The sequence below is a fragment of the Xiphophorus couchianus genome, chromosome 8 (assembly GCF_001444195.1).
Source record: "Xiphophorus couchianus chromosome 8, X_couchianus-1.0, whole genome shotgun sequence".
Lineage (NCBI taxonomy): Eukaryota > Metazoa > Chordata > Actinopteri > Cyprinodontiformes > Poeciliidae > Xiphophorus > Xiphophorus couchianus.
This window is the reverse complement of record NC_040235.1, coordinates 10,633,153-10,659,667: the sequence shown is the minus strand read 5'-3', so window position 1 is coordinate 10,659,667 and position 26,515 is coordinate 10,633,153. Positions and strand designations below refer to the sequence as shown.

Genomic DNA, 26,515 nt, shown 5'->3' with positions numbered 1-26,515 from the left:
AATAATAGGAGCATTTGTTTTATAAAATTCATGTTTCGCTTATTTTTACTTTTCAGATGTAAAATATTACTGAAATTATACCCTACACATACAGTAGATTGTAGGGCAATATGGTGTTTCTAAAACAATTAACATCCATAGAGATTTTGTTTTCGTACAGTTTGTTATCGGAGTTTAAAACACCTCGAAGTTATGAATAATTGTCAAGTGGAAAAAAAGCTTAGTTTTTCAAGAGTGGTTATAAAATTAAAACTACTTTATTTAAACGATATAAAGGAGTGGAAGGGCTGCATTTGTATCCAGCTCTTCTGAGTCAGTACTTTGCAGCTCCTCCTTTTACCGCTAGTTTAATCAGCTCAGATGAAGAAAATTAAGATCCATTTTCAAGTCTTACTAAGGATTTAGTTCTTGACTTCAACTGTAAAAGTTCTAACTCTAGAAAATGGTCTATGCAATTCCATAGGTTTAGACTAGATAAAAAAATGTATTAATCACTAAGAAAAGCAGTTTCCAGTAGCAGTACACAAACAATTTTGTTTGCATTTTCCTTCACAATTCTATTTTGTTTGTTGTTCCAATGTGATAAAACGTAGAAGAGTTACTTCTTTCTTTTTAGAAATTGCCTTCAAACCAATTAATGCTTTGATCAAGCCGTTTAATCTGATCTGTGGGGGACAACAAGCTTGGTAAACAGCCACTGCTGCTTCTCCCATCTAGGCCCATAACGAAACTCACACTGATTTGTCATGATGAGCATTGACACACCAATATAATCATTCCATTGCTATGACAAGCACCATGGCTATAAAGTAATTGTGAAATACATGACAGAAGGCCACTGCATTAATTTAAAATAACTTACAGACTTTGCTGTGGTGGATAAATCTTAATTTTGACATTGTGTAGTTGCTGTGCAAAGTTCATCAAACTTTTACTTTTATGAATGTAAAAGTTTATAAAGTTTATCAAGATACCTTGAAAAATACAGATTTATGTATATTTCAGTTAAGACTGAATGCACATTTGACAGAAAATCTGACATCCAGCATTTTTTAATCACTTATGTGAAATTTCAGGGCGAGAACTGATTCCTCAGAGGTGTTTCCCCATATGAGTTTCTCTCCCAACCAGTTCTGAGGTCTAGAAAATTAGGCGTGATAATACTTAATAATAAGCGGCTTTGTTCTTGGTGTTGAAACGGAGGTGGAAGTTGCTGAAACACCACTGAGACAAAGTAGATGAGCTGCCAGTCAATTAAAAAAAAAGGTTTGCCACATTTTGGCATGTGCAACATATTTATTGGATTGAAAAAGATTTAAAGTTAATGCCACAATTGTAAACAGAACTTGACATTTACACAGCAGCTGACTTTCTCATAACTTGTTATAGAAGCGTTTTTCTTCCAAGTGGAAACACAGGTAAAATGAGTTACAGTTAAGCAATGTTAGAAAAACCGACTTTGTAGAAATAATAGCATCAGATTAAGATACAAATGCAATGCATGTATTGGCATGTGGAAGGAGTTTGTGAATAGACTAAATCTTTTATTGTAGTAGTATAGTCTCACGCGCAAAGTGAAAAACGTAGCCTTTGATATTTGGAGGGCATTTTCTGTCTGGTTGAAAATTAAGATTTTTTTTTTTAATTATCCAGTCCCTCAATTATCTGTACCCTCTACACCTCTGATCCACTGGCCTCTATGCAGGATGAGGACACATATTCATTTTGACACCATGAACAGTGAGGTAAAAAGGAAGAAAAAAATGATCCAAGGCTTAATGCTAGTGAACAGCTGCAACAGGCAACATTTAAGTCAAGACTAAAACTCTATAATATTGTCTGTGCACATTTGTTGTTTGAAAATGATGCAATCAAAAATAATTACAGTGAAGGATCTGTCATTCTGAGCTTTTTTCAACAAGGTGATGCAAAAATCCATCCAGAATTCAGTAAGCAGATATCAGCCTCCGTCCACAGCCTTGTCATTCCACAGACCTTAAACATATGGAAAAGCTGATGGGGGCATAAAACAGGACCCCAGATTCTAGTTAATATTTGGAGATGCTCCAACATTGTGAAATATTATGAGTTTAATAGGAGTAAATGTATTGACAGGTAAGGGAAGGTGCAAAATATTGATCGTTACACCAGAGATTTTTTTAAAAGCAATTCATTCTTGAAATACATCTTTTTTCCTACTCAGTATATGTGCTTGAATTGAAAGTTCAGATTTTTTTTTTAATATTCATCATATTGTAATAAAATAGGATTTTAAGATCTTTTGCAAGAAGTGGCAATTAAAGTGACTTTTGAAAACAAAATAGTTGGTCTGTGTGGATTTAAACTGAGACAGTGCAAGCCAGTGCTCTTCAGTAGCACACAGACATGGCGCCTTTCATTTCACTCTCTGAAGAAAATACACCTATACCACTGATAAAACTATTTACAAACAAAAAAAAAATATATCTGCATTGTACATGCCAATACCAACAGTATACTGAATGCAAAAGTACACAAACTTTTGAAGAATTGACCATGTCATTCCATAGCTCAAACCAGATTTACTTTTCACAACAGAATGTTAAAGTAAACTTAACAGAAATGACTTCACATTCATTTTTTGGTGATTTACATTCAAAATTGTCCAGGATTATTTTCAGAATGGCTTGTTAAAAATGTTTATGTAAGACGGTGTTAAGCATTCCCCCTATGCATGCAGGAAGCAGGTTTTGATTACTGAATTTAAACTGCTGCTTAAAAAAATTATTCAGAGAATTTTTCCAACCGGTTTAACAAGCTGTGCTTTAAAAGTTATCATAAAATATGCATAGTTACACGTCATTATAATGACAACAAGCTCAAACAGAAACTCTTTTACCATTCAACACTTGTTTTTTGAAGTGAAAATTCAGATGGAATCATTACATATTAACCCATAAATGCAAGACTTTCAAGACGTCGTTGTATGGCACAGTTGACCATATTATGTTGATATTCACATTACTTAATAGATTTCTTTTTAAAAATGGGTAAATCTTGAAGCAGTACATTGTTCATACATGTTCATTTGATCGTAACTTGTTTGCCTGAAATCCTTCACCTAGTAAATTTCAATGGGAACTTTTGTAGCAAAAGCTGATGTTCACAATGTTTTGCTAACCTCTGCCCAGTCAGATGCTCATGGTCCATTTAATTAAAGTGAAGCCCTCTGAGAAAACTCAATATTTTTTAACAAACTCTTCTCTGATAATCATCTCTCTTTTATTCCTATATCTGTTTGTGGGCCTAGCCATTAAGCCTCTGCGTAACCACTTCTCTGTACATGATAGAGATGTACACAAACAGGAGGAGGATCACAAAGAAGTCGTCCATGAAGCCCAGAAGGCCGAAAAGAGCTTCCGGGAGAATGTCGAGTGGCGAGGCCAGGTAGGTGATGGCACCGACGAGACAGAGAAGAATTCGAATCCGGAACATCCAGAAGAGTCCGCCCACAGAAAACATCTCCCTGAAGGCATGACGGAGCAGGGTGGGGACGTCCCGCAGCCTGTCCATAAGCTGACAGGAGGAAAACAGACAAGATACAATATTATGAAAAGGCGTCTTGTAAACTCAGGCCACATTCACCGGCATCCACTGCAGCTAAAACAAAAACAGCTCTAAAAGTAGAAAATATGCATTTCCTGCAAAAATGAAGTGTGAATGATATAAACTGAATGTCACTGATGAAAACATCAAAACTACTTGAAGTCAAATGCAGAACAGTTGCTGAAATAAGCAGAAGCAGCAGAACAAAGTAAAACAGTCAGAAAATCTTACACAGCAAAACTGTCTGCCTAAAACGGATAACAACTTTAAGTCGATGCTAAAACCTCAGATAATCAGTTTAAAAAAATGTTGCAGAACATGCTGCTCACTGATCTAACGTGTAAGATCATAGCTAACATTAGCTAAAAAGTTGATGTTAGAATAAATGCAACTATTATACTGGCTTACACCAATATGCCAACTGACATTAACTTAGGCTTTATAAAGTTATTAAAGTTGTATCTTAAAGTTGTCTATTATAGTGTTGGGTTTGTCTTCTTAATGAAGAATAAAATAAATACATACAGTCAAAGTAAAAGGTGAATTTTTTTAAATAAAAATTTCAATTGAAATTATGCTACTCCAAAAAAGAATAGATTTCCTTAAGTTTACACAACTGAATATGACAGACACTGTATGCTACTCTAAATTCCAGGGCTATGTACTATATATATTAGTATATTCTTTACATGTTTTTCTTCATACGGGAAATACAAATAAAATATTTTGAGGAAAGGTAATATGAGAATGATATTTCAATATTTCAATTGTGATATAATTTAAAAAATCTTTAAAGATCTCCAATGCAACCTGTATAAGGAAAAAAAAGACTCACAGATCTTGGCTGACCAGAAAATCTTCGGTTGTAATCGTTGATGTCTCGTAATATAAGCTGAGGTTCGGCCTCGCCATCCTGAACCCTCTGAGGAGCAGCGTGCTCATGAAATAATGGGAACAGAAGTGTTACCTAGAAAAACACAAACAAAATACATGTCTAAGACAAACAACATAATCCAAAAACACAATCTCACAAAACATTTCTAAGAATCACTGAAATTAAACAAACTGTTGATCAAGTGTAACAGATCTTTTATAATTAGTAGTTTATTTTCACAATGGTATTCAAGCTTTTCAGACAAACTCAAAAGAATTGTGCAGATCAGGCAACGCTTAAGTCTTCATAAGAAGCAACCACTGCACCTCTTTTAATTATAAAACCCACAAGATTTGCTTTTCCCCACAAACTTTAAAGGCATTAAAACATCACAATGCCATGATTGCTATAAGGTAATCGTATGGCAGTGCATCAATCACCATTTGTCTGCAGATTGGGCAGTTGATCACACCCAGCCAGGTGCCGTACCTCCAATAAGCTATAAGGCAGGAGCCTATGCAAAAAAACAACACATAAAACAGCAATATTGAGAACACCAATGTTGTATAAATGTGAAGGAAAAAAAAATTGACATTAATGATTGTACCAATTCATCGTTTCTTCAGTTTCTTACTACACTAACCATGCCAGAAATACATGAATTTGTAAAACAGTCCACATAATTACCACAGAAAAGGTGTCCACAGTTGGTCTCCACAGGCAGCACAGCCTGTTGTAAACACACAGGGCAAGACATGTCTGTGTAATACTGCTGTCTAGCCTCTGCCTGCGGATTTTCATCCTGAGGAGAAGAAAAATAGAAATGACTCAGTCATTTGTACTTTATACAAATATATAGATGTAATTGAAATGATAGTAATCATGGCATTTCAACAAAGCTATACCTAAAAATAATTTATTAGGTTTTTCCTCACCCAAATAAGATTTATATAGAGCTAATCTTCCCTGGCAAAATCATCAAGAATAAATACAAAAACTAAATTTATGTAAAAAACAAACAAAAAAAAAGTGAAAACATGGGAAGTACTTTTATTGCACAATATATTCAAATCAAATTTTAGTTTTATGACATGTTAAAATTATTGGAAAGAAATCAAACTGATTTCAAAGTAGTCTTTTTCCTTTTTCATATTTCCTACATTTCCAGTTGCAAATGTTTAGTTAGAAACATGTAAGGCTCGTTTTCCTCCTTACCTGCTCAGTTTGAAGCTGCTGTCGGACAGCTCGAACGTGCTCCTGATTTTCAGGATGGATATTCTGCTCTTCCTGTCTGTAAAGGACAAAAGGAAGTTTTTTTTACTAACACAGGTTTCAAACAAGATCACAGGAAGATTAAAGGTGACTTCTCTGACTGCATGAGGAGACTGCAACTGGGATTGTTTTGTTGACAACTGGTTTGTAATATATACGCATGTGCTGGTTTCACAGAACTCTATGAGATATAAATCGGTAAGAAAGAAATACCTAGCTGGATTTTTATATTAAAAATTATACTTCTGTGACCACTTATTGTGCACTTGTTATTTTTTTAACAATTTTCTCAAAAAAATTTAAATTAACCAGCCTGACTTAGTGGTTTACCTGCAGAGCAAAGTAAAGATGCCTGCAAGGAAGGTGAAACTGACAACCACTACAAACAAAACCTGGTTGCTAACACCCTCAATGATGGTGTCCTCATCTTGGATCAGGTAGTCCAAGTCCCCACCTTGACCATCCTCCATTATCCACACTCATAGCCTGCAACAATGAACACGAGAGGAAAGTGTAGGTTACCGTCTTCACGGTTTTCTTTTGACACTTTTATTTAGATCAAGGAATCATATCACATTTGTAACAAGCAGAAAAATTACATTTTCAGAACAACTAGAATGTAAGATGCAGAAAGCAAAAGTTAAGTATGAAAATACAAAAGGAAATGTAGGTGAGTGGTCCCCCAGCAGCTGCTGGATTTAACTAAGGGTGGGGCCCCAAATTAAGTTGCGCTCATGGCTTCATAAAACATTTAGCCACCTCTGTATCAAACTTAACATTTTAATGAATTCTTGTTGCAATGCATACATTTTATTAAAAAAAATCGAAAGGACGAACTGGAAGGGTGGCTTACATTATAAGCAGAGTTAACCCTAAAGGTATTGTCGCAATATAACGACAATACTTTTTACCAGGGGTGTCAAATTCCAGTCTGTCCTGCAGTTTTTAGATGTGCCACAGGTACAAAACACTTGAATGAAATGACTTAATTACCTCCTCCTTGGGTAGATAAGTTCTCCAGAGCCTTAATGACCTAATTATTCTATTCAGGTGTGGTGCAGCAGATGCACATCTGAAAGTTGCAGGACAGCGGCCCTTGAGGACTCGAGTTTGACATCTGTGTTTTAGTGTAATTCCAGGAACGAACAACACTTTAATCGCATACCGAGTGTCATGTCAAAACAAAATGGGGGCTAGATTGTTAAGAAGTATTTTAATGGTTGCGTCATTGACAGGCTCACTGAACACCAAGGCCGACATTATATTTTTCGAAACTAAAATAAGTGTACTGGGGTTGGCTCGTTAGCAAAAAGCCATGTAACGCTTGAGAGTAGTAAAGATGCTTGGTAAGCCTTGAACGTTTTGTTTTCATAAGCTCAGAGGAGTTTAAACGCCAAGGAATGAGAAAATTAGGTTGTTATTTTTTAAACTATCTAAGCATCTCTACACAGTAGCTGTGAAAGAGTCAAATAACTACAAAGTTTTACTTAAGCAACATAACTCAAAACGTTAAAATATAAATTACAAGCTGAACTTACACCGAGACGGTACTTACCAATAAGAAGCCTACTTTTACCCGAATATCCCTCTGCAACCGTAACCTGTCAAGTCCATTCGCCCTGTCCAGGCATTTTATTATGTATTTTAGTAAGTTAGCCAAGTGACCATATCACATATCTTTGCATGGACAGCTGATAGCAGCTCACTCTGCTTCCTCATTCTCTTTGTTAGATTCTTATTATTGGAATGTATTACCGCCGCCTAGTGTGCTGGAGTGAGAGCTGTCGTTTCACGACAGATCACCGATGGAATGTCAATGCAATCTTCTTCTTTTCTATTATGGCGGATCGCAAGCTCAGTGCAACCTTAATCCTGCCTTATAAATATATACTTAATAACATGATCATTTTTTATGGAGTTATTATTACCCAGTTAAACATAACATTAAAACTGAACCTTGAAATACGCTTCTTTATCAAAGAATGATAATTCACAATTTAAGCACTAGGTGGCAATAGCGGTGCATAGAGCGTGGTGTCCTCGAACGAAGAAGTAGTCACACAAATACAGCGGTGTCCAAACTGTAGTAAGCTATCGTGGATTATACGAAAAGGTGAACTTCTCTTGAGCGGACTTCTCCAGAGGTAGAAAATGCCTCGTTATGCACAGTTAGTTATGGGCCCAGCTGGAAGCGGCAAGGTAACTTTCCTGGTCTGTAGTGAGAGGTTGTGCTATGTTGTTCGGCTAACATGCTGTGATGCGGCGTGAGGCTTTCCTGTCTTCTACACAAAAGTAAAATGTGTTAGTCTTTGTAATACAGTTTTTTCAAATTATTATTGTTATTTCAGAGTACCTACTGCTCCACCATGGTTCAGCACGCAGAGTCGTTAAACCGCTCAGTTCACGTGGTGAACCTGGACCCTGCTGCAGAGTATTTTAATTACCCTGTTATGGCAGGTAAGTTTTACTTTGGATGGATGTCTAACAGGAATACACATTACCAAGGAAATATGAATTAAATTAAACTAGGAAAATGTTAGTGCCATAATATATTTAACGCACCTCGTTGTAAGCTATGTTCTGTTTCTGTTTTCTCAGACATCCGTGAACTCATTCAGGTGGATGACGTAATGGAGGATAACTCTCTGAGATTTGGCCCTAATGGAGGCCTGGTCTTCTGTATGGAGTACTTTGCCAACAACTTTGACTGGCTGGAGGAAAGCCTGGGCCACGTAGAAGATGACTACATATTGTTTGATTGCCCAGGTAAATGTTCTGCGTTGGATTCAAGTTTTAATGAATGTGGAGACTTTATTAGGTTAGAGTTTATTTAAATAACTAATTTAATCTCAAAGCACAGTGTTTTTAAAATCAATGTTCATGTGAAATGGGAAGAAAAGATGGAAACTGACAAGGAAAGCAGCGACACTGAACTAGCTGCTTGAATTTCTTGCAAGTACTTTTTATGTTGTAGGAGTAACTAATGTTTTATATTCTCTATATATCAGCAATAGAGCTGCAAGACTCAATCCTTTTCTTCCAAAGAAACTATTAAAGTCTCTCTTAAATCTGCCCAAAACCTGTAGGAGAATATGTTATGTTCTGGTCAGGCCTAGCTTGAACCATTAAGCCATTTCAAAAGTACGCTTAGAACAAAAGTACAATAAAACATGGTGGTGGAAACTTTTTTACTGAAATTTTAGATTTATTTCTGTTTCATTAGAATTTTTACAGGATATGTGTACGTTGGAAAACGTTTACCAGCTATTGAACTTGGTCACGTGTATATACTGAAAATATGCCATTTTAATAAGAGTCTGTGCAGTTCTTAGATCCACCTTAGCTGTTATTTATGGAAAAGTGTCAGCTATGCATGACTGATGCAACTCTTCTCACACTTTACCAGGTCAGATTGAACTTTACACACACCTCCCTGTGATGAGGCAACTGGTGGAACAGCTCCAGCAGTGGGAGTTTCGGGTTTGCGGGGTCTTTTTGGTTGATTCACAGTTTATGGTCGAGTCTTTTAAGGTAACTTCCTCTGTGTTCTTTTTTCTTGTTTTTTTTTTGCTGAAGCAATTTTAAAATGAACCAACCTTACTTTCAATATGCACTGATGTTTCTGTTGTCTTGCACTGAAGTTCATCTCTGGAGTTATGGCGGCCCTCAGTGCAATGGTGTCATTAGAAATTCCTCAAGTAAATGTCATGACAAAAATGGACCTGCTTGCTCCAAAAGCTAAGAAGGAAATTGAAAAGTAAGTTAGTAAGAATTAAACACTGAATGCTTGCCAACTTCAATGAGGCTGCATTTTATTTATCAGATTTACGACAGTACATTATCTGCTTTGTTATGAACCTTGCTGATCCTTCTCTTCATACTGAGTTTTAAAATATTTTGTTATATATTTACAAGGTACTTGGATCCAGACATGTACTCCATGATGGAAGATAACTCTGACACTTTCAGAAGCAAGAAGTTCAAAAAGCTTACTAAAGCAATTTGTGGTTTGGTAAGTAGAGTCCTAGTTTTGGTGTTTAATGCGATTCTTGTAGTTTATATTCAGAAAACTAAGATTGTTTATGTCTCCAGATAGATGACTACAGCATGGTAAGATTCCTGCCTTTTGACCGTACAGATGAGGAGGGGATAAACATAGTTCTGCAGCACATTGACTTCTCCATACAGTATGGAGAGGACCTGGAGGTTAAGGAGCCTAAGGTAAAATGACAAAACAAAACATTGGATGCTTACTGAAACTGAATAATTATTACACAGTTCCTTGCAATAGAACTTTGGATCAGTGTCACTGTGCAGTGATGTCTGCTCCAGAACAATATAGAATTCACAGCCTTTGAGCTTTTAACATTTGTGTCCAAAGGCAGTAGACCAAGGCAAAGTAGTATATTAATTTGGAACGAAAAAAGAATGCATGGTTCTGAAACTTTCAAGTGTTGCGTTTTCTTAAAGGTTTGCCCTGTATTTAGCTTCATCCATCTTCCCTTCCAACATGGTATTTTGCATTTAGGCTAGACAGTTCAAATTGGGGCTCTTAGTGTTACCGAATACATTTTAGCTGGTTCTCTGAAAGGAGTGGTGCTTGGTTAACTGTCAGCTCATGTGGACATGCAGGTTTACAGTTACCATACTTAAAAACAAAAAGTCGATTAAATTACATTTAAGTTTATGGTAGCAATGCAATAAAATGTGAAAAAAGTCAAGGTTGTACGAATAATTATGCAAGGCATTGTGTGTGTGTTTATATATAATCATGACTTTTATGCTTTCCCTATTGACAGGAAGTTGACGAAGAGCAGTCCAACCTAAATTATGACGAGATCTTTCAAGACAAAGTCAGCAGCTGAGGACAACTTCACTCCCCTGAAGTGGAAAGATGACTTGCCATGAATGAAGTTCAACTTTAATGCTGGATATTCATTGCATGAATATTTGAAAAAACTGACTGGACTTGCATGAAAGTATTTTTTTTCTTCTTTTAAATAACTTATACAATTTAAAGGAACCTCAGTTTCATGTTCTGTTATTTTAAAGTGATGTACACATGTATATCTTTGACTTTTGGTTGGTTGATTTATTATAGCTTTAAAAAGAAAATATATATTTTTAAAATAAAATATTTCATACACCACACAGACAACTTGCCCGTGTTTTTTAATGTGCGTGTGTGGGGGGGGAGAGACATAGACATGAATACGTGTTCATGTGGGGGGAAAAAAGAGCTTGTGCGCGCCACCACGTGGCTGCAACGCAACACGACACGTGGCCACTTCCTGTAAAGCTGAAGGGTGGAACAAGCGGAAGCAGAGGCTTCGGGGGTGCCTGTGCGTTTTTCCTGCTGAGCAGTTGGATTTATATTTCATTCAATATGCCGGTGAGTATATCCTGTGCGATAAACGACAAATATAAGCTTTCAGTTCACTGTTAGGAGCCAAGACTCTCTAGAAATACGCAACTATATGTTGAATCTCCTTTTAACATTAGCTCTCGAGACAAATCTAGCACAGTACGCTAGCTACTTTAGCATTCGCTTCATAGCTGCTAGTGGCTGACCCGCGACAGTACACAAATTCATCTCTGTCATTGTACTGTTTTTAATAAGTTTAGCATTTTATATACACGTATATACAACGTTTATTGCCATCGATGAAAAGCCGCGCTTATAACAGGGGACTATAAATTAACAAACGTACTCGACAAAAATGACAGGGCTTCTCTTTTTTTTTTTCTTCTTCAGGCTTATCACTCAAGCTTGATGGTCCCTGAAACCAGGCTGGTGGGAAACATGGCCCTGCTTCCAGTCAAAACACAGTTCAAGGGACCAGCAAGAGGAGACGGTGAGGGTTCCTTCATCCTTGTTTTTTTTAAAAACGTATCCACACAGTCTTAGGCGTTCTGCAGAGTTGTGCGTTGTTGTTGCATGCATTGAGTTCCTGATTCATGACTGAGCTTCACTTCCTTATATGGTCTGAAGAATGCAAACTAAAGTGGCACCTTTCCCTGTAACTTCTGCATTTTGATTTATACGTCTCATAATTGTACAGTTGTGACGTCTGTATACGTAATTGAGTCATTTTCTAGTGATTCAATAGTGATCAGTACTAAAACAAAGATTTGTATAAGAAATGGGATAATATGTCTAATGAAAACATTTGTTTTTATTATTCCAGGCATAGATTCTGACATCATAGATGAAGCAATCTACTACTTCAAGGCCAATGTTTTCTTTAAGAATTATGAAATCAAGGTAAGAAATCACAACAAAGTTTAATTATGAACCTTTATGCACTCTTGACACTGTAATATTGTTGATTAACTCTCTGTTTTCCTAAAACTATACAATGAGGTTATGGACTTTAAAAGACACAGACAAAGAGCTTTATATCCCAAAAACACTTAAGATCATTTTGGAAATTGTAACCAAATAGAGCTCAATAGTGACTCACACAGCTTGTGCCTCGGTTATCTTTGTCTTGCAGCAGCTGAGTATTTCATGTTTCTCCGCATGCCCTGGCTTGCTTTATCTCGTACCTTTTTAACAACACAGTCCTGTAGGAGTTGCTTTGGATTTTTAAAGGCATGCATCATCATTGAACCTTTTCTGTCGTGCTTGTCACCCTTGAGTAGTTATATTCATTGGAATCGTGAAGTAGAAACATTTGTCACCAGAATAGCTTACTTTATATTACAGATTCATGCACTGGTCCTTCTAGTTTTATTATTCTACAATCTACATGTAAGAAAATGTTTTATTTTTGAGGATTTAACTCTTTTACAAAACCAAACTAAGAGGCTGTTGTCTTGCAATTTAGTGTACAACAGTCTGACTTTTGCCTCTGAGGGTTTAACTCTTTTTCTGTGTTTAACATTTTTCTGTGCGGTGCATACAGCATGGAAAATTGTTGGGCTGCATGAGATAGAAAATAAAACTCATGCAGCCCTTAAATATTGTGGTGATAATGCATTTATTCTCACTTTTTATTGTCCATCACCACATGCCAACTGAGATGCTTAAGCTGGAGCATCTCAGTTGGCAGGATCTATGTTGAATGCTTGTAAAAAGGAGATGCAAATCCTTCCTACTGAGCAAATATATTTTTGGCAAGAAAAGTTTCAGGTGATATTAAAACCTGCATCCAAGCTCTTCCTTGCAATTGCAGTATTGCACACACACTGCTATTGCGATACATTATATTGTGCAGCTCTACATCATTAGTTTTTAATAATAATTAAGTTATATAAACTTGTTTTTCAGAATGAGGCTGACAGGACACTGATCTATGTTACACTCTACATCTCTGAATGCCTAAAGAAGCTACAGAAGGTAAATTTTTATTGTGCAGCATGACCAGTTCTTGGAGCTTGATGTTTTAAATATATAGTAGCACTTAATGTTTCCATTAAAGTAGTTGTGTCTTGAACAGAATATGACAAGCCTTTGTATTTTTTTTATGTTCTTGCACACTTTAAGGAGTGTGATTTAAATGAATTTGGACACCTTAAAATTGATGATTTGGGATTGTGTATAAATCTTGCAGTGCAGCTCTAGGAGCCAAGGAGAAAAGGAGATGTACACTCTGGGTATCACAAACTTTCCCATTCCTGGAGAACCTGGCTTCCCTCTTAATGCTATGTATGCCAAGCCCGGAAACAAGCAGGAGGACGGTGAGAGAGAGCTTTAATATTGTGACAAGCGTAAGCTTGTTTGTGTTGAGGTTTTAACACTGGTGGAGATGTTCTGCTGCTGTTTAAAGGCAGGGAGCATACACCTTGATTAGTTTAAAAGTTCCTGTGTAACAGTCTAAACAATAACACAAAAATTTAAGTTGGCACTGCAAATAATGGTTTTGAACACAATAAATTAATGAATTCTTCCGTCTCAGAGACAATGAGGGCGTACCTGCAGCAGCTTCGCCAGGAGACCGGTTTAAGGCTATGTGATCGTGTGTTTGACCCGCAAACAGACAAACCCAGCAAGGTAAGTCTCATACTTTTGATTTATTAGAATTTTCTTTCTGGTGTCAAAGTTTACCTTATTAAATATATGATTCAGTCTGTTGCTGCAGTGGCTGTGAAAATATTTAAATTCTCCAGATGCCAAAGAAAGGTGTTTTAGTGCTTCTTTTGACTTTTCATTAACATTTTTTTTCTGATTTTTCACTAAATGAGAGGCTAGTTGTTCAGCTCATATAATACATTATTAGCAGAGATGGACTCAGGTAGGAAAAAAAAACACCCAAAATAAGATGGGCCAAAGACCAAAAAAAAGAGTAGACATGGATTAGCTTTTTTCCAGCGGGGCTGCAATTTGAAAAGCTAGGCAGGCTCTCTGTGTTTTGGTGTCCTGCAGTTTCTTGTGTGACTAAACTTTCAGCATAGGCTAGAATGTGGTCACTTTCTGCAGGTCAGCCCTGAAATTAGACAAAGTAGACAGGAGAGGCTGGTTATTCTGGCTCTAAATTTATGATGTCATAAGATAAAATGACTAAAGCAGATATTTTAAATGCTGCTGTTTTCCTGCTTACAAACCAATATACTTCCCTTTTGATTTTAAATATATACTGTTGTTTTCTTTCTGTAATAAAAGTAAAGAGCTTTATATCATGAGAACTCAAATTTTGTACTTTGGAATTTTGTGTTACTGAAATACTTGAGAGGATACCAAATTCATATAGATCATTTTTTATGTTAAACAGCACTGTTTGAAGTCTGCAATGCAGTTTTGATGTTAATTAAAATTGGTACAATAAAATCATTTTGCCAGCTTTGTCCATACATTGAGTCCTTTACGTAACCATGTTAAACAGCTCTTTGTTTCCTATTTCAATTGAAAGACTGTGTAGACTTTTAGCCCATCAATAAAATAGTACAATTTAAGAATGCCAGTGTTTGTCCTAATCTGTGTTTGTGTTTTTGTTTTTTTTAGTGGTGGCTCTGCTTTGTGAAGAAGCAGTTCATGAACAAAAGTCTCTCTGCTCCTGGACAGTGAACCAATAGGGACACAGAGACTGCAATAAAGCAAGTTTTGATTTTCTGTTGAAATTTTATACTGTTTGACTTAAAAAAATAAAATTATATGTTCACTTGTCTGGATGTTGATCATATTGGGCTGGTGTGTAATACAATAAAGACGTTTGAGAGATTGGTAATGTTTTTTTTTTTGTTTTGTTCTTACACATTTTTATACTTGACAAAAAATAAGCTTCCTAGGTATCCTAGTATCATATCATGTCTTTGAAAACATTTGAAGGCAAATTGGAAAAACAGAATCGGTTCTTTGTATGTTGCATATATTTCCCATCTAATTTTAATATTACTGTAACTGAAAATAAGTGTAGTTGTTAAAATACATCAATCTATTCACAAAAAATTGCTCGTACCTGTATATTAGACTCTTTATCCAATATGTATTCTCTTATCAGAGGTATCCTGATTCCTGCAAATTCTCAACTTATGATATACAGTAACTAATACATACCAGACATAGGTTAAAGAAATATATTCCCAGTCAAGAATATGACTAGTTTATATGCATCTAGCATATATATATATATTTATATATATATATATATATGTATTGGAAGATTTGTACATATTACTCTGACAGGGCTACCAGACCAGCATTATGGTGTAGTCATTGGTAGTCAGCTCTTGTCTCACTTTCTATAGTCACGCTTGTCCTTACCAAGTTGATACAAGATGAGAATATAAACATAATATTTCTGCCTGCTGGCATAAAAGAGGGCATGACATAAATTCCACAGGATGGCTGGATTTGACACACTCTTTGATGCCAGTTAAGAAAGGACAAATTTTATCAAAGGATTTTTTTTTCACCTGCACTGCAGTAGCATGGAAACTGCTTCTGGCTATGCAGCCACTGTCCTGGTGTGTTAAAATGTGGTGAAGCTTACACACATTTTTCTTCAATTTTATTGATCACCAAGACAGCTGCTTCAGTTTATCTGAAATATATCTAAGTTAAAATGGCCATTAACATCTTATTAGTAATATTTAAGCTTTTCTTTATGAAGGAATACTTAAAAAGGCAACCTCGTCACAATGCTACAATGATTGAAGGTGCCTAAATTCAGGCCTCAAGAGCTCCTCTGTTAACATTCCTGCATCACTTCTCCAACACACCTGAATCAAATTGCTGAATTCCCTCACCAGCATGTCAGTCAGCTTTGCAGAGGCCTAGTAAGACTCAACTGTTGGATTGTAGCTCTCTAGCACTTGATTTGGGCATCCCACATAATTTTTTAAATAGTAGACAAATGCAGGTGTATTTTAAAGCAAACTCTTTAGAATGTTGTTTTTATATATATATATATATATAAGAGGTCTACATTTTTAACTCTGCATATTGTAAGTTCTAAAAGCAAAATAAGTTGACCTTAACATTAAGCCGCATGTAAAACATATTCTCTTGTATGTTAATTAGCACAGGGGTGTCCAAGTTTAGTCCTCAGGAGCTACTATTATACAACTTATGATGTAAGTTGTATAATAACTTACATCATAAGTTGTATAAATATATTATACTTACTTATAATAAGCATAATATAAGTTATTGTACATGAATAATATAAGTTTTTGGACTCCGGCTTCCTCCCACAGTCCAAAAACATGACTGTCAGGGTAATTGGGTTCTCTAAATTCTCCTTAGGTGTGAGTTTGTGTGTATGGTTGTTTGTCCTGTCTGTCTCTGTGTTGCTCCGCGACAGACTGGCGCACCTGTCTAGGGTGTACCCTGCCTCTCCCAAAATGTCTCGCTAAAGATAGGCACCAGCACCCCTCCCGACAAGGAGGTGTACAGAAAATGGATGGATGGATGATGCATCTCTCCTCCAGCACACTTGAATTAAATTCCCTCATCACTGGTCATTTGGATTTACATAGGCCTGTTAATAAGTCAGTTTGATTCAGGTGTAGGGACATACCCAAAACTTGCAGAATTGTTGTTGGGCCGAGTTGAACATCTCCATCCAAAGTCCTGACTTAAATCCAACAGAGATGCTGTGCCATGACCTTAAGATAGCCTAATAGAGCAGCTGCTTTTTCACAGTTGTTCAAAATGGTTGGAATAGTTGATTTCTCAGTAAGTTAAAAACTGATTTTTGTATTTCTTCTGACTATCTTTAAAACAAACAAACAAAAAAACATGAGAAATCTGGCTTACTTTTGTCACAACATTGTACTATAGGATACTTTCAGACATTCTTATACAATTACTTTCACAGAGTGTTCTGTGCTCCTAGGACTTGAATGAAAAGCAAATTACTTAGCAGGTCACATTAATGCTGATGTATTGTGTTAAACTGTCTGGTACATCTAGGTGCCAGACTTCTTTCATAAATATAATCCTATAGGACCATGAAGAATTGCCTCTGGAGAAAATGTGCTTTAAACTCAAAATGAGTTGACTTAAAAAGTTAGAGGCTTTGCCGGCAGGTGTCTGTGAAAACTCCCTACTAATTTAAAAGTGGCAAAGTTAACCTTCGCTGCAAGGTGGGTTAAGCAACATCTGTCGAAATTGTGTTGTCTCTAATGTGCTATGTTTATTCTAATTACCCAAGATTCTGCACAGATAATAAAGGTATAGATTCTGTCACCTAGGCTTCATTTGTTTTTCCCCGGCAACAACTACATTGAACAAAAAATGATGGCCTATATGACACTTGGGCATTCCTCCATTTTTTTGCTCTTTTTGACCCACTAGCAGACAATGCTTAGAGGCTGCTTAAAGTAAGCTGGTTAAGAAACAAAATGTTATTTCTCACACAGGAAATGTAGAGCTTCCAGACTTCTCTCTGTTTCTCACTATCTTACTTGTGACTTGCGCATTAAAATTCTTCAGCAAAATAAGAGACTTATAGGTTGTCATCATCAATAACTGACAGCAATTATTACCAGCAAGGGTGGCACAAGCAGCTAAACTTAGGGGAAATTATATTAACATGCAAACTAAGGTTCTTAATAAATAAAATCCTAATTTTAATTTTTTTTTCTAACATTTTTGAATGAAAAGTGGCTTTGAATTGAAAGTGGTGTGATCAACTGAAGCATTTAAGTGACAAAAAGAATAATCAGAAAAATATTAATAGGACTGTACCTTCTATCCTGGTGAGACACTGCTCAAGAATCAGCAATCACTGTACTAACATCAAAATCTGCATTCCTGCTTTCCTCAGTTTTCATATCTGGTTTTTATATGTTGACTTTTCACAGTGCCACTTAATCATTTTCTGCATTATTCAAGGTCCTAAGAAAAGCTTTTGTTGCAACATTAGTATTCAGAATCAGCAACCTTCTCAAGCCATTTTCTCTTACAGCAACACATTGTAAATGTGATGTCCTACATTCCTCCTATGTACTTGGTAGCAAGGCTTCAATTGTGATTCAATGCACATTTCGCACATTATTGTTTGATATATTTTATATATGTGTCCCTTTAGAGTTTACTGTCTCCTATATGTGTTTAAACTCTTTAGCCTGTAAACATTTACTATGCCGCGCATGATCGTAAACATTGCAGCTGTCCATTCGATGGGTCTGCATGAACCTGGGAATACATTTAATGGTTTTAAAATAAAGAATTGTGTTTCCCTTGACATTTTGCAGCACTTCAATTCATCTTCCCTTTGCCATGTCCATACTAATTTAAATGACTTTGGTGGGTGATTTAAAAAAGGTGAGTTCTTCTGTGTAAAACATTTGCTGGATCAAAACTATCTTTCCTTATGCCCACAATGTTTACAGTCCATTTATTTCAGGAACTTTATCACTAAGTGAAACGCATTATATAGATTAAGCACACAGACTGGTGTTTTCCAGCCTTTATTTCTGTTAATTATGATGATTTTCCACTTGCAGTTAATGAAAACTGCAAGCGAAAAAATTAGGATATTACATCAGACCAATAAAAAAATCTTTTATAATACAGAAATGTGGGTTTAATGAAAAGTATGCTTGATACCAATTTAAAAGTTAAAAGGCTTTCTGATGATGCAGAAACTATCTAATGTATTGAATATGACTGTAAACTTAATGGGTCATTATTTAAATACCCCAAAATATCCAATTTAACCTATCTAGGTTTCTATAATTTCACTTAAATGGCAGGTTTTTGGACATTATAAGAACGCTGAATTCTCCTCACTAAAGTCTAGACTGATGAAGATTTCAATCAACGAGCCTCTAAGGGAGACATTTTCTGCTACACGGAGTTATGCTGCTGTCATCTTCACTGCAGTCTCACATCCCAAAGGACAACTTCAGTATTTATCTAGGTAAAAAAAAAAGTTTGATTTGTAAAAATCCCTCTGCTTGATTGTCATATGTGATGTTTGTTCAGGTGGAACAAGGAATCCTGCTTCCACTGGATGATTGGCTGTTTTGTTCACGCATCACAAGCGTTACCTTAGTGTGCAGATGTTTGGCCAAGCTGGCAATTTAAATCCAGTCAATACTTTGGCTCGCTTATTATTTATACCAGGTAATTATGTCTACTTTTCTGTAGCTTATGCTGCAGTCAGGGGATAGAACTTTACAGGTCACTAGTGCATTACAGAGACAAGTATTCATGCACAAAATCTCTAAAGTTAAAAGTTAATTGGGAGCTACAAAATAACCTAAAATGCATGTTTAGTGATTTGGGAGACAACACACATGTACATAAAGAACATGCATAGGCTGTAGCCTGCAGTTCTCAGTTCTGGAGTCATCATTATCTAGCCCTGGCTCTTATTGTCCTTTGGCTCTTGTCTACGTTTTCAGTTTCAAACAGCCACTTGAAGGGAGAGACAGCTCGATTTAAAGGAATAGTCCAGATTTTTTGAAGTGAGGTTCTGTTAATATACTATTGGTGTTTTGATTTGATATAAAATCCATTTTCAGTACATGTTTTGCTGGATTTGTCTCCATTTATTAATTTGGTTCTTTTGTCCAAAATCAATGTAGAAAGTGTTCAAGTGTCAGAATTGATTGATGATAAATGAAAAGAGGTGCATAGTTGTGAGATCGTCCCTGCATGAATTGTAGGGACTATCACAACTTGTTGTAGTAGTCCCAGATGTTGGACCCAGATGCAGAGAAGATTCTGATATGTGCAGGATGTTTGGATCTGATCTATGCTAACTGTTTATATTGTTACTTTAAAATAGTAACAGTACAAGGCAAAGGCAAAACCTTTCTTTGTATTTTACGGTTTTAGAAGCAGAAGTAGTAAGGTACTATAAATGGTAAGTGTCTTAAGATACATTCTGACAGAAGGGGAGGTCATTGCTAAGACTATCTTTGTTTTCTATATGTGTGGCAATTATATTGTATTTTTATTTCTGGGCTGTTGAGAAACAGCCAACTTTAATTTCAGTCTTTTTCATGTGGACAGCTACTTCTCTTAAGTAAATTTATGACAATGAATTAATTTGTATACAGTTTAAAGTTAATAATTAATGCAATTATTAACTTCATCTTATTCATCAGATTTTATGCCTGATGAATAAAACCTGATGAATTTTAGTCGACCATTTTTACCCATGGTTGAAGGTCTATATCAACATTTTGCAAAAATAGTCTGGTCATAATTTAAACTCTCCTGTGTCACTTTACGTTTTAAAAAAATCATCTTTGTTGCCTCAAGTAAGTTTTTAGTGTCCCATTTTGAATTTTTCTTTTGTGTGTTTGGCACTCCACTGTTTGCATCAAACTGTAAATTGTGCAAAGGAAGAAACTTTAACAAATTGTCACAACAGATGATGCTGTAAGCAAAATGCAGATTAAAAAGTCCCTGTCATCGCACTTATCTTTTACAAGGTTCGAGTAAAGAAAGACAAACACACAAGCTCTGGCTCCAGGGGAGGCAAATACTGCACCATTTAATTTATAACTGAATGTAATGGGGCTTTTGGGAACTGTAGCCTTAGCTTTGAGTAATACCCTTACCTCTCACATGAGACAGGAAGTACACTTGCTGTGTATGTATGCTGGGCTCATTTGTGTGAACTAATGATGCTATTAAATGCTGTATCATTAGCTTATGATGCAGCGTATTAATATAATAAAACCCTGCATGAGTTTTTGTCTGTACAAGTGATCAAGCACTGCAGCAAAGCCATCTGGAGAGAGATAGAGAGCCCAGGCCAGTGGCTAATAGAGGGTAATATGTAGCATTGATTAGACATGTCTGAGGGAAAAACCACAGTGAAGAATGCAATAGATACAAAGTGAATGAGACCATTTCTGTTTAGTTTAAGATCTTTTGTAGCAGGTCTTTGGAAGTGCCCACAACTTACAATGTGGCAGAGTGTACTTGTAGAAGCCTGAGGGCAATTGTTAGATTAAATGTCAAAAAGTTTGATGACAAAAACAAAAGTAATTGGATTTGATGAAATATTTTTCTTTCATGTCTCCTTTTTTTGATGATAAATCATTTCAGAGAGAGAAGCCTCAGACAAAAAGGACACACAAGCACTTTCAACATTTTGGTCAGGAACTTTTCTGTGCTTTGATATCAGATATTCATCTGTTTTTGGTCCCAGTCTTTCGTCGTCTCTGGACTCTTTTTCACCTTGCTAGTTAAAAACATCTGAAGACTTTTTTTTTTTCATGACGCTCGCGGAGCGTCTGACTCTCTGAACTCCGCAGGTAGCGCTGCATCTTTGAATGTTGAAAGGGATTTCAGCTAACTACAAGTTGAGCCGTAGGCATATCTGCTTAAGAAAATAGTCCAGATGGACCAGCACATGTTGATTTAAGTGCTTCTCTACACAGATGGCAATATGGTTCCAGAAAATTCTCAAAACTCTTGGTCCATGCAGTCTTCACAGAGTTGTGCATCACTCGTCATTTCTTCTGAAAGACTCAGCCTTGCAGGGATACTCTTGTTAAATCTAAAATATTACTTACCTGCTGCAAAACAAGTTTTGTTCAAAAAGGTTCCCATATTGAATTATGGTGCCATTTTTTGTGAAGTCTCCTTCTTCATTGGTTTTATGAGTTATACATTGCATAGATCCCTCTAAAGTACAAAAAGATGCATGCTTATCACATATTGCACATTTAACTTCATACAATGTCTTGTAAAAGTATTTATACCTTCAACCCTTTGGATTGTGTAACTTTATAATCACAAACTTCAGTGTATCTCATTTAAATGTAATTTGACAGACCAATATCAAGTATGGCAGTTATTTACTGTAAATATAGAGAAGGATATGGGGTAAGCCTCCTTTACTTTTCCATCTCCAAATAAAATTAAAGACAAGTAGTCACCAACAGGAGACACATATCTAGATATAAAAGTCCTTCTGTGTGTAATTTAATCTAGGTATAAATACAAATAGGCCACAAATGTTTTGTAGACAACATTAGTAAATGAACAACATCATGAAGACCAAGGAAGAGAGCAGATAGGCCAGAGTTAAAATTGTAGAGAAGTTTATTTTGGGGTTGGAATATAAAATCTCATGAAGCAGTTTTCAGTGCAGACTTACAGAGACATGGCCACCCTAACCTGGAAGATTTTCAAAGATCTGCAGCTCTGGTGGGAGAGCATGTTGACAGGACAACTCCACAAATCTGACCTTTGAGCATGAAAGTAAAGACATTGTTAAAGAAAGAACTCTTAGTTTGCCATAAGCCATGGTAACACAACAAACATGAAAAAGGTGCTCTAGTCAGAACAGCAAAGTTTAAACTTTTTTTTCCATATACAAAATGCTAAATGTACATTGCACATTATACAGTCCCCCAGTGAAACATGGTGGTGACAGAATCATACTGTGGGGATTTTTGAGTTGAGCTTGCATTTCTCCTGTGCTTTCATGGGTTCACTCCTTGACATGCAATCCTTATGTGAGCACACATTAAAAATGTAATCTCTCATATATGATTCTGGTCTTAGCCAGTTCTGTTCTCATAAGCATTGGGACATAAGCATAATCTTGGTTAAAAAAAGGGTGGAAAGTTCTCATGGCTTTTATGTAGGCCCAAGCTGAATTAGGTTTAGTAAGAAGCATCTTTGAATACTAACTGTAACCTTTTCAGTTAATTAATAAATGCTTATAGAGCAGCTCAGATTATTGTACTGTAAGAAAAAAATCCCACAGTGACTGGAGTCTCTAAGGTGCAGTAAATCCTGTGTTGGTGGAAAGTCACTGTCATGGTAATGAAGCAATTAGCAAAAAGGTTATTACTACTGCAACAGAGAGAGTAGGTGGAATTGATAAATCCTCTTGAGAACACAACTGTTCGGAAAGGGTCACAACCATTCAGAGAGCTGGTATTTTCTTTCCCCATGCCTATGGGTGGTTATCGAATTTCATACACCTTTATTTAGAAAACTAAGTAGAGTAATTAATGGAACAAAGCCTCAAAGGGTCAGAAATTATACTCTTGCCTCCATCTGTTTTTTCTTTTTTAAAATCTTGAATAGGCAAAATAATTCCCATAAAATCTGCAATCCACTTTAAGGTACCCGTAGAATAATCATAAATCCTTTAGGGTTGCATCATTGGGTAAATCTACAAATTATACCGTACAACTACATGGCTTTTAGTTTTTGGTTGAAGTATTTCTGAAAGCACTACAATAGAGACAGATATTTATATATACTTATCATGGGCACATAATATTAATTTTATTGTTTTAGTGATTTATTTCAACCTACTTTTTCCAGAATGGAATGATTATGCAACATACAAAGCTATGTATACATATTCTTAATGAAGAACTGGAAATCCAAATGAGTCAAACTTTTATTTACAGGCTCAAATATACCCACACACCTAACAACTCTTGAATAATTGTCCCCCACCAACAGCAATTTTCTCTTTAACTTGCTGTAGAGAAACTATTAACTATAACATTGTTTACCCGGAACTTTTTTACCTTGATAATTAAGGTCTAAGTTAGCTGTGGGCATAGATGAATTACCACTAGCGGAACGAGTCAGTGTCGGGCCAGGGGCGGGGCTAATGACTGGGCCCTTTATACCCAAATAATAAAGCCCATGATAATATAGCTTTACAACATAAACATGACCGCAACAGCGGAGCTTACAAGTTTCACCACCACAGAGAGCGACTATGTCATTCTGAAATCCATCTGACATGAAGTACACCAAACCAAGAGAACAACAGAAACATCAGGCTACTGGTCTGATGTTTCAGACAACACAAATTCAAAGTAGTTCAGAACCGCGGATAGCGATCGGATCATTTTCCACTTTATCAATTTCAACTAAGAACCTGAAGCCTGGTTGACTCGTTAAACGAGTACGCAGCAGCGTGCGTTGAGGCGGGTAAGCAGAGGCACGCGCCGCATGCGCAGCGTGTCGCGGAGTTTGGATAACTTGGCGCAGATCGCGCCGTTCATACAAACTGGACGATCTGGGAGATGCTCTTCCAGGCGGCTCCAGTGTAAGCCTTCACTATAAGCGCCATACTGCTGTCTTGGCTCAAAAACACGCTCAACCCGAACTGTTAAAAGCCACTATAACTCAGCCATCAGTCTCTGACATCACCGCTGTACCTCCGACAGAGAGAAAAGGGGATGTAAGCTAGGCGGCTGTTCTGATACAATTTACAATCAGTCTACAGTTAACTCACATTTTGTGAATAATGTCAGAGTTGCTACCTGTAACTAGTCCGGCTCCTTCGCTGGGCTGGCAGTTTTGGCGGGTCTGAGCTGCCAACTAAAAAGTCCAGTTCATTTCCAAGAGGAGGAACAAAATGTGCGTCCAGTTTTTGGCTTTTCCTTGCTCTTTTTTCCCATCCTTTTCATTTTGCCGCTCCATGAAGCTCCACTCATGTTAACTTAGATCGTAAAAATGCTCTAGCTAGTTTGCCATCTCTTGCCAAGTGGACGGCTGGTGACAAGCTTTACCCAGAATACACTTGGAGACAATATGGATGATCCATTTGTAATTTTGTGTCATGAAGTTAAATGTAAGAGTGAAAATAAAGTAAAAAATCATGTAGCACAACATTTTATTCAATATTTTACACCCACTATGTCACTAAATGTAGTCGGTCTTGTAAATTTTTAGCAACCATGAGTCAATAATGACTGGGGCAGCTTACTATATAATCTACTGGGGCACCATTTTGTATAATTCTATATACACCATCTTCAACAGGAGCAGGCCCGTCTTCTCCAGCGCTCATCAGACGTGATGAAGGCTTGGATTCCTGATGTTGTATTTTGCCTTCCATCCGGGGCCCCTCTAGGCCCGCCGCCCCCCCTCTACCCCCTGAAGCTCCGCCCCTGGGAGTTACAAATCCAGAAGAGGGACTAAATATATTATGGGAAAGTTAATTTTCTATGCAAGGCACCTCAAATTTTACATCTGTCCAAATATTATATTCCAGGAACGTTTTTTTTTTTATTTTTTATTTTATGTGACACATGCTCGCATTGTAATGGAAGTTGTAATTTTGCCAATTGTGCAGCTCCATTTTGGGTATATTTCTGTCTGGATGTTTGACAGCTCTTCTGTGCAGAATTAGGAAAGTTAATGGTTTCATGACATGTACAAAGCGTTAAGGCATCCATTCAAAAAAGCCCTGCTTTTATTGTTTATTTTACTAAATAAAATATTTTTTTTATTAAATTACATTTTGTTGTAAATTTAATCTTGAAGTAAAAACAGATAGATGAACTGTATACATTTAACATTTTAAAAATTAGATTAAAAAATTAATTTCATTATTGTAATTTCTAGTTCTGCATGGATTTATTCGAAACCACTTAATTAGCAAAGGCAATAAACTCCTTTCAAAATACTTTGATATGAATAATAAATAGACACCAAATCAGTTGTTTTTATTTACAGCTTTTATGTTTTATGCACATTCAACTAACTCAGTTAGAACTGAGAGCAACATTGATTTGCCATTCAGATTTCTTTATATCTGTAAATAGAGAAAAATATAAATGCGATGCCAAGAAAAATAAGGCAATTTCTGCCCAATAGGTGGCACTGTGGCCCATATTTTAAATGTGAAGCATCTCTATTCTCACACGCATAAATCTGACATTACACAGTGAAACTTTGAGCTATTTGAATGCTATGACATTTTTCTCATTTATCTGTTTGTGTATCCACAGGAGGTTGCTGAGTGGACAACTTTTCTGAGCAATCCTGCAAGACAAACACACCGGAGAGCAGCCAACTGCAACGAGAAGTGATTCCCTGTGAGTAAATGTGTGAGATAAGAACATCACTTTCTCTGTGCAGCATCTTTTAAGCTCACCAGGGGAACTACTCTGGCAGATTTACAGCCGCAGAATATAGGGTTTCCTACCTCTGAAGATACACCTTTGCATGGAAGTCTGAAAATTGCAACCCAAGACTAAAATATTTTTTAACTATTTTGAGTTAACAGGGTCATTATAATCTAATAGACAATATGTTTCATTACTCACTGAGGGCTAACAGGATCAGTGGCTACTAAGACCTTTCATGTATCCTGCCTTATAAAATATATTTATAGTTCTTGACCATTTTAACATTTTGTCACATTACAATAACTTAAGTGTATTTAAGAATTAGAAGAAACAGTGTATTGCTGATTTCCGTTAGTAAAAATGTTAAGTGTGGCATGCATATACAGGCAGTCTTTTTTACATTGATCCCACTAAATGAAATACAGTACAACCAAATACCTTCAGAGGTCACTTCATCATCCTAATCGAAGCAGCTAACAGGGCCATATTTACTGTGGAGCAGCTGCAGAGATCCACAGCTCAGGCAGGAGCTGA

General features: G+C 36.4%; 3 protein-coding genes across 4 annotated transcripts; 2 read left to right on the top strand and 1 right to left on the bottom strand.

The window, feature by feature from the left end:
- Positions 1–1,276: 1,276 nt before the first annotated feature.
- rnf170 (ring finger protein 170) lies at positions 1,277–7,474 on the bottom strand. 2 transcript variants are annotated; one of them, XM_028026241.1, is made up of 7 exons: positions 7,287–7,474; positions 6,062–6,217; positions 5,675–5,750; positions 5,147–5,261; positions 4,900–4,973; positions 4,421–4,552; positions 1,277–3,555 (listed from the first exon to the last, which is right to left on the bottom strand). In XM_028026241.1, the coding sequence occupies exons 2-7, from the start codon at positions 6,199–6,201 to the stop codon at positions 3,286–3,288; spliced, it is 807 nt and encodes a 268-aa protein (XP_027882042.1). In that variant the 5' UTR covers positions 6,202–6,217; positions 7,287–7,474; the 3' UTR covers positions 1,277–3,285. The 2 variants fall into 2 exon arrangements, with proteins under 2 accessions (XP_027882042.1, XP_027882043.1); XM_028026242.1 differs by lacking the exon at positions 6,062–6,217.
- Positions 7,475–7,747: 273 nt separating this feature from the next.
- gpn3 (GPN-loop GTPase 3) lies at positions 7,748–10,884 on the top strand. Its single transcript, XM_028024578.1, has 8 exons — positions 7,748–7,930; positions 8,080–8,188; positions 8,330–8,497; positions 9,138–9,262; positions 9,373–9,488; positions 9,647–9,743; positions 9,824–9,952; positions 10,531–10,884. The coding sequence occupies exons 1-8, from the start codon at positions 7,883–7,885 to the stop codon at positions 10,594–10,596; spliced, it is 858 nt and encodes a 285-aa protein (XP_027880379.1). The 5' UTR covers positions 7,748–7,882; the 3' UTR covers positions 10,597–10,884.
- Positions 10,885–10,977: 93 nt separating this feature from the next.
- arpc3 (actin related protein 2/3 complex, subunit 3) lies at positions 10,978–14,898 on the top strand. The gene is made up of 7 exons (XM_028026476.1): positions 10,978–11,123; positions 11,487–11,586; positions 11,920–11,996; positions 13,005–13,073; positions 13,288–13,414; positions 13,633–13,727; positions 14,676–14,898. The coding sequence occupies exons 1-7, from the start codon at positions 11,118–11,120 to the stop codon at positions 14,736–14,738; spliced, it is 537 nt and encodes a 178-aa protein (XP_027882277.1). The 5' UTR covers positions 10,978–11,117; the 3' UTR covers positions 14,739–14,898.
- Positions 14,899–26,515: the final 11,617 nt, after the last annotated feature.

Bases quoted from the DNA above. Each gene is read 5' to 3' on its own strand.
- rnf170 (XM_028026241.1), bottom strand. From the start codon at position 6,201: ATGGAGGATGGTCAAGGTGGGGACTTGGACTACCTGATCCAAGATGAG. The intron at 4,553-4,899 runs GTGATTGATGCA...GTGTTTTTCTAG, and splicing joins GCCCAATCTGCAGACAAATG to GTAACACTTCTGTTCCCATT. The intron at 3,556-4,420 runs GTGAGTCTTTTT...TCCTCCTGTCAG, and splicing joins TTTCTGGTCAGCCAAGATCT to CTTATGGACAGGCTGCGGGA.
- arpc3 (XM_028026476.1), top strand. The intron at 11,997-13,004 runs GTAAGAAATCAC...CTTGTTTTTCAG, and splicing joins TTAAGAATTATGAAATCAAG to AATGAGGCTGACAGGACACT. The intron at 13,728-14,675 runs GTAAGTCTCATA...TGTTTTTTTTAG, and splicing joins AAACAGACAAACCCAGCAAG to TGGTGGCTCTGCTTTGTGAA.
- gpn3 (XM_028024578.1), top strand. From the start codon at position 7,883: ATGCCTCGTTATGCACAGTTAGTTATGGGCCCAGCTGGAAGCGGCAAG. The intron at 7,931-8,079 runs GTAACTTTCCTG...TTGTTATTTCAG, and splicing joins GCCCAGCTGGAAGCGGCAAG to AGTACCTACTGCTCCACCAT. The intron at 9,953-10,530 runs GTAAAATGACAA...CCCTATTGACAG, and splicing joins TGGAGGTTAAGGAGCCTAAG to GAAGTTGACGAAGAGCAGTC.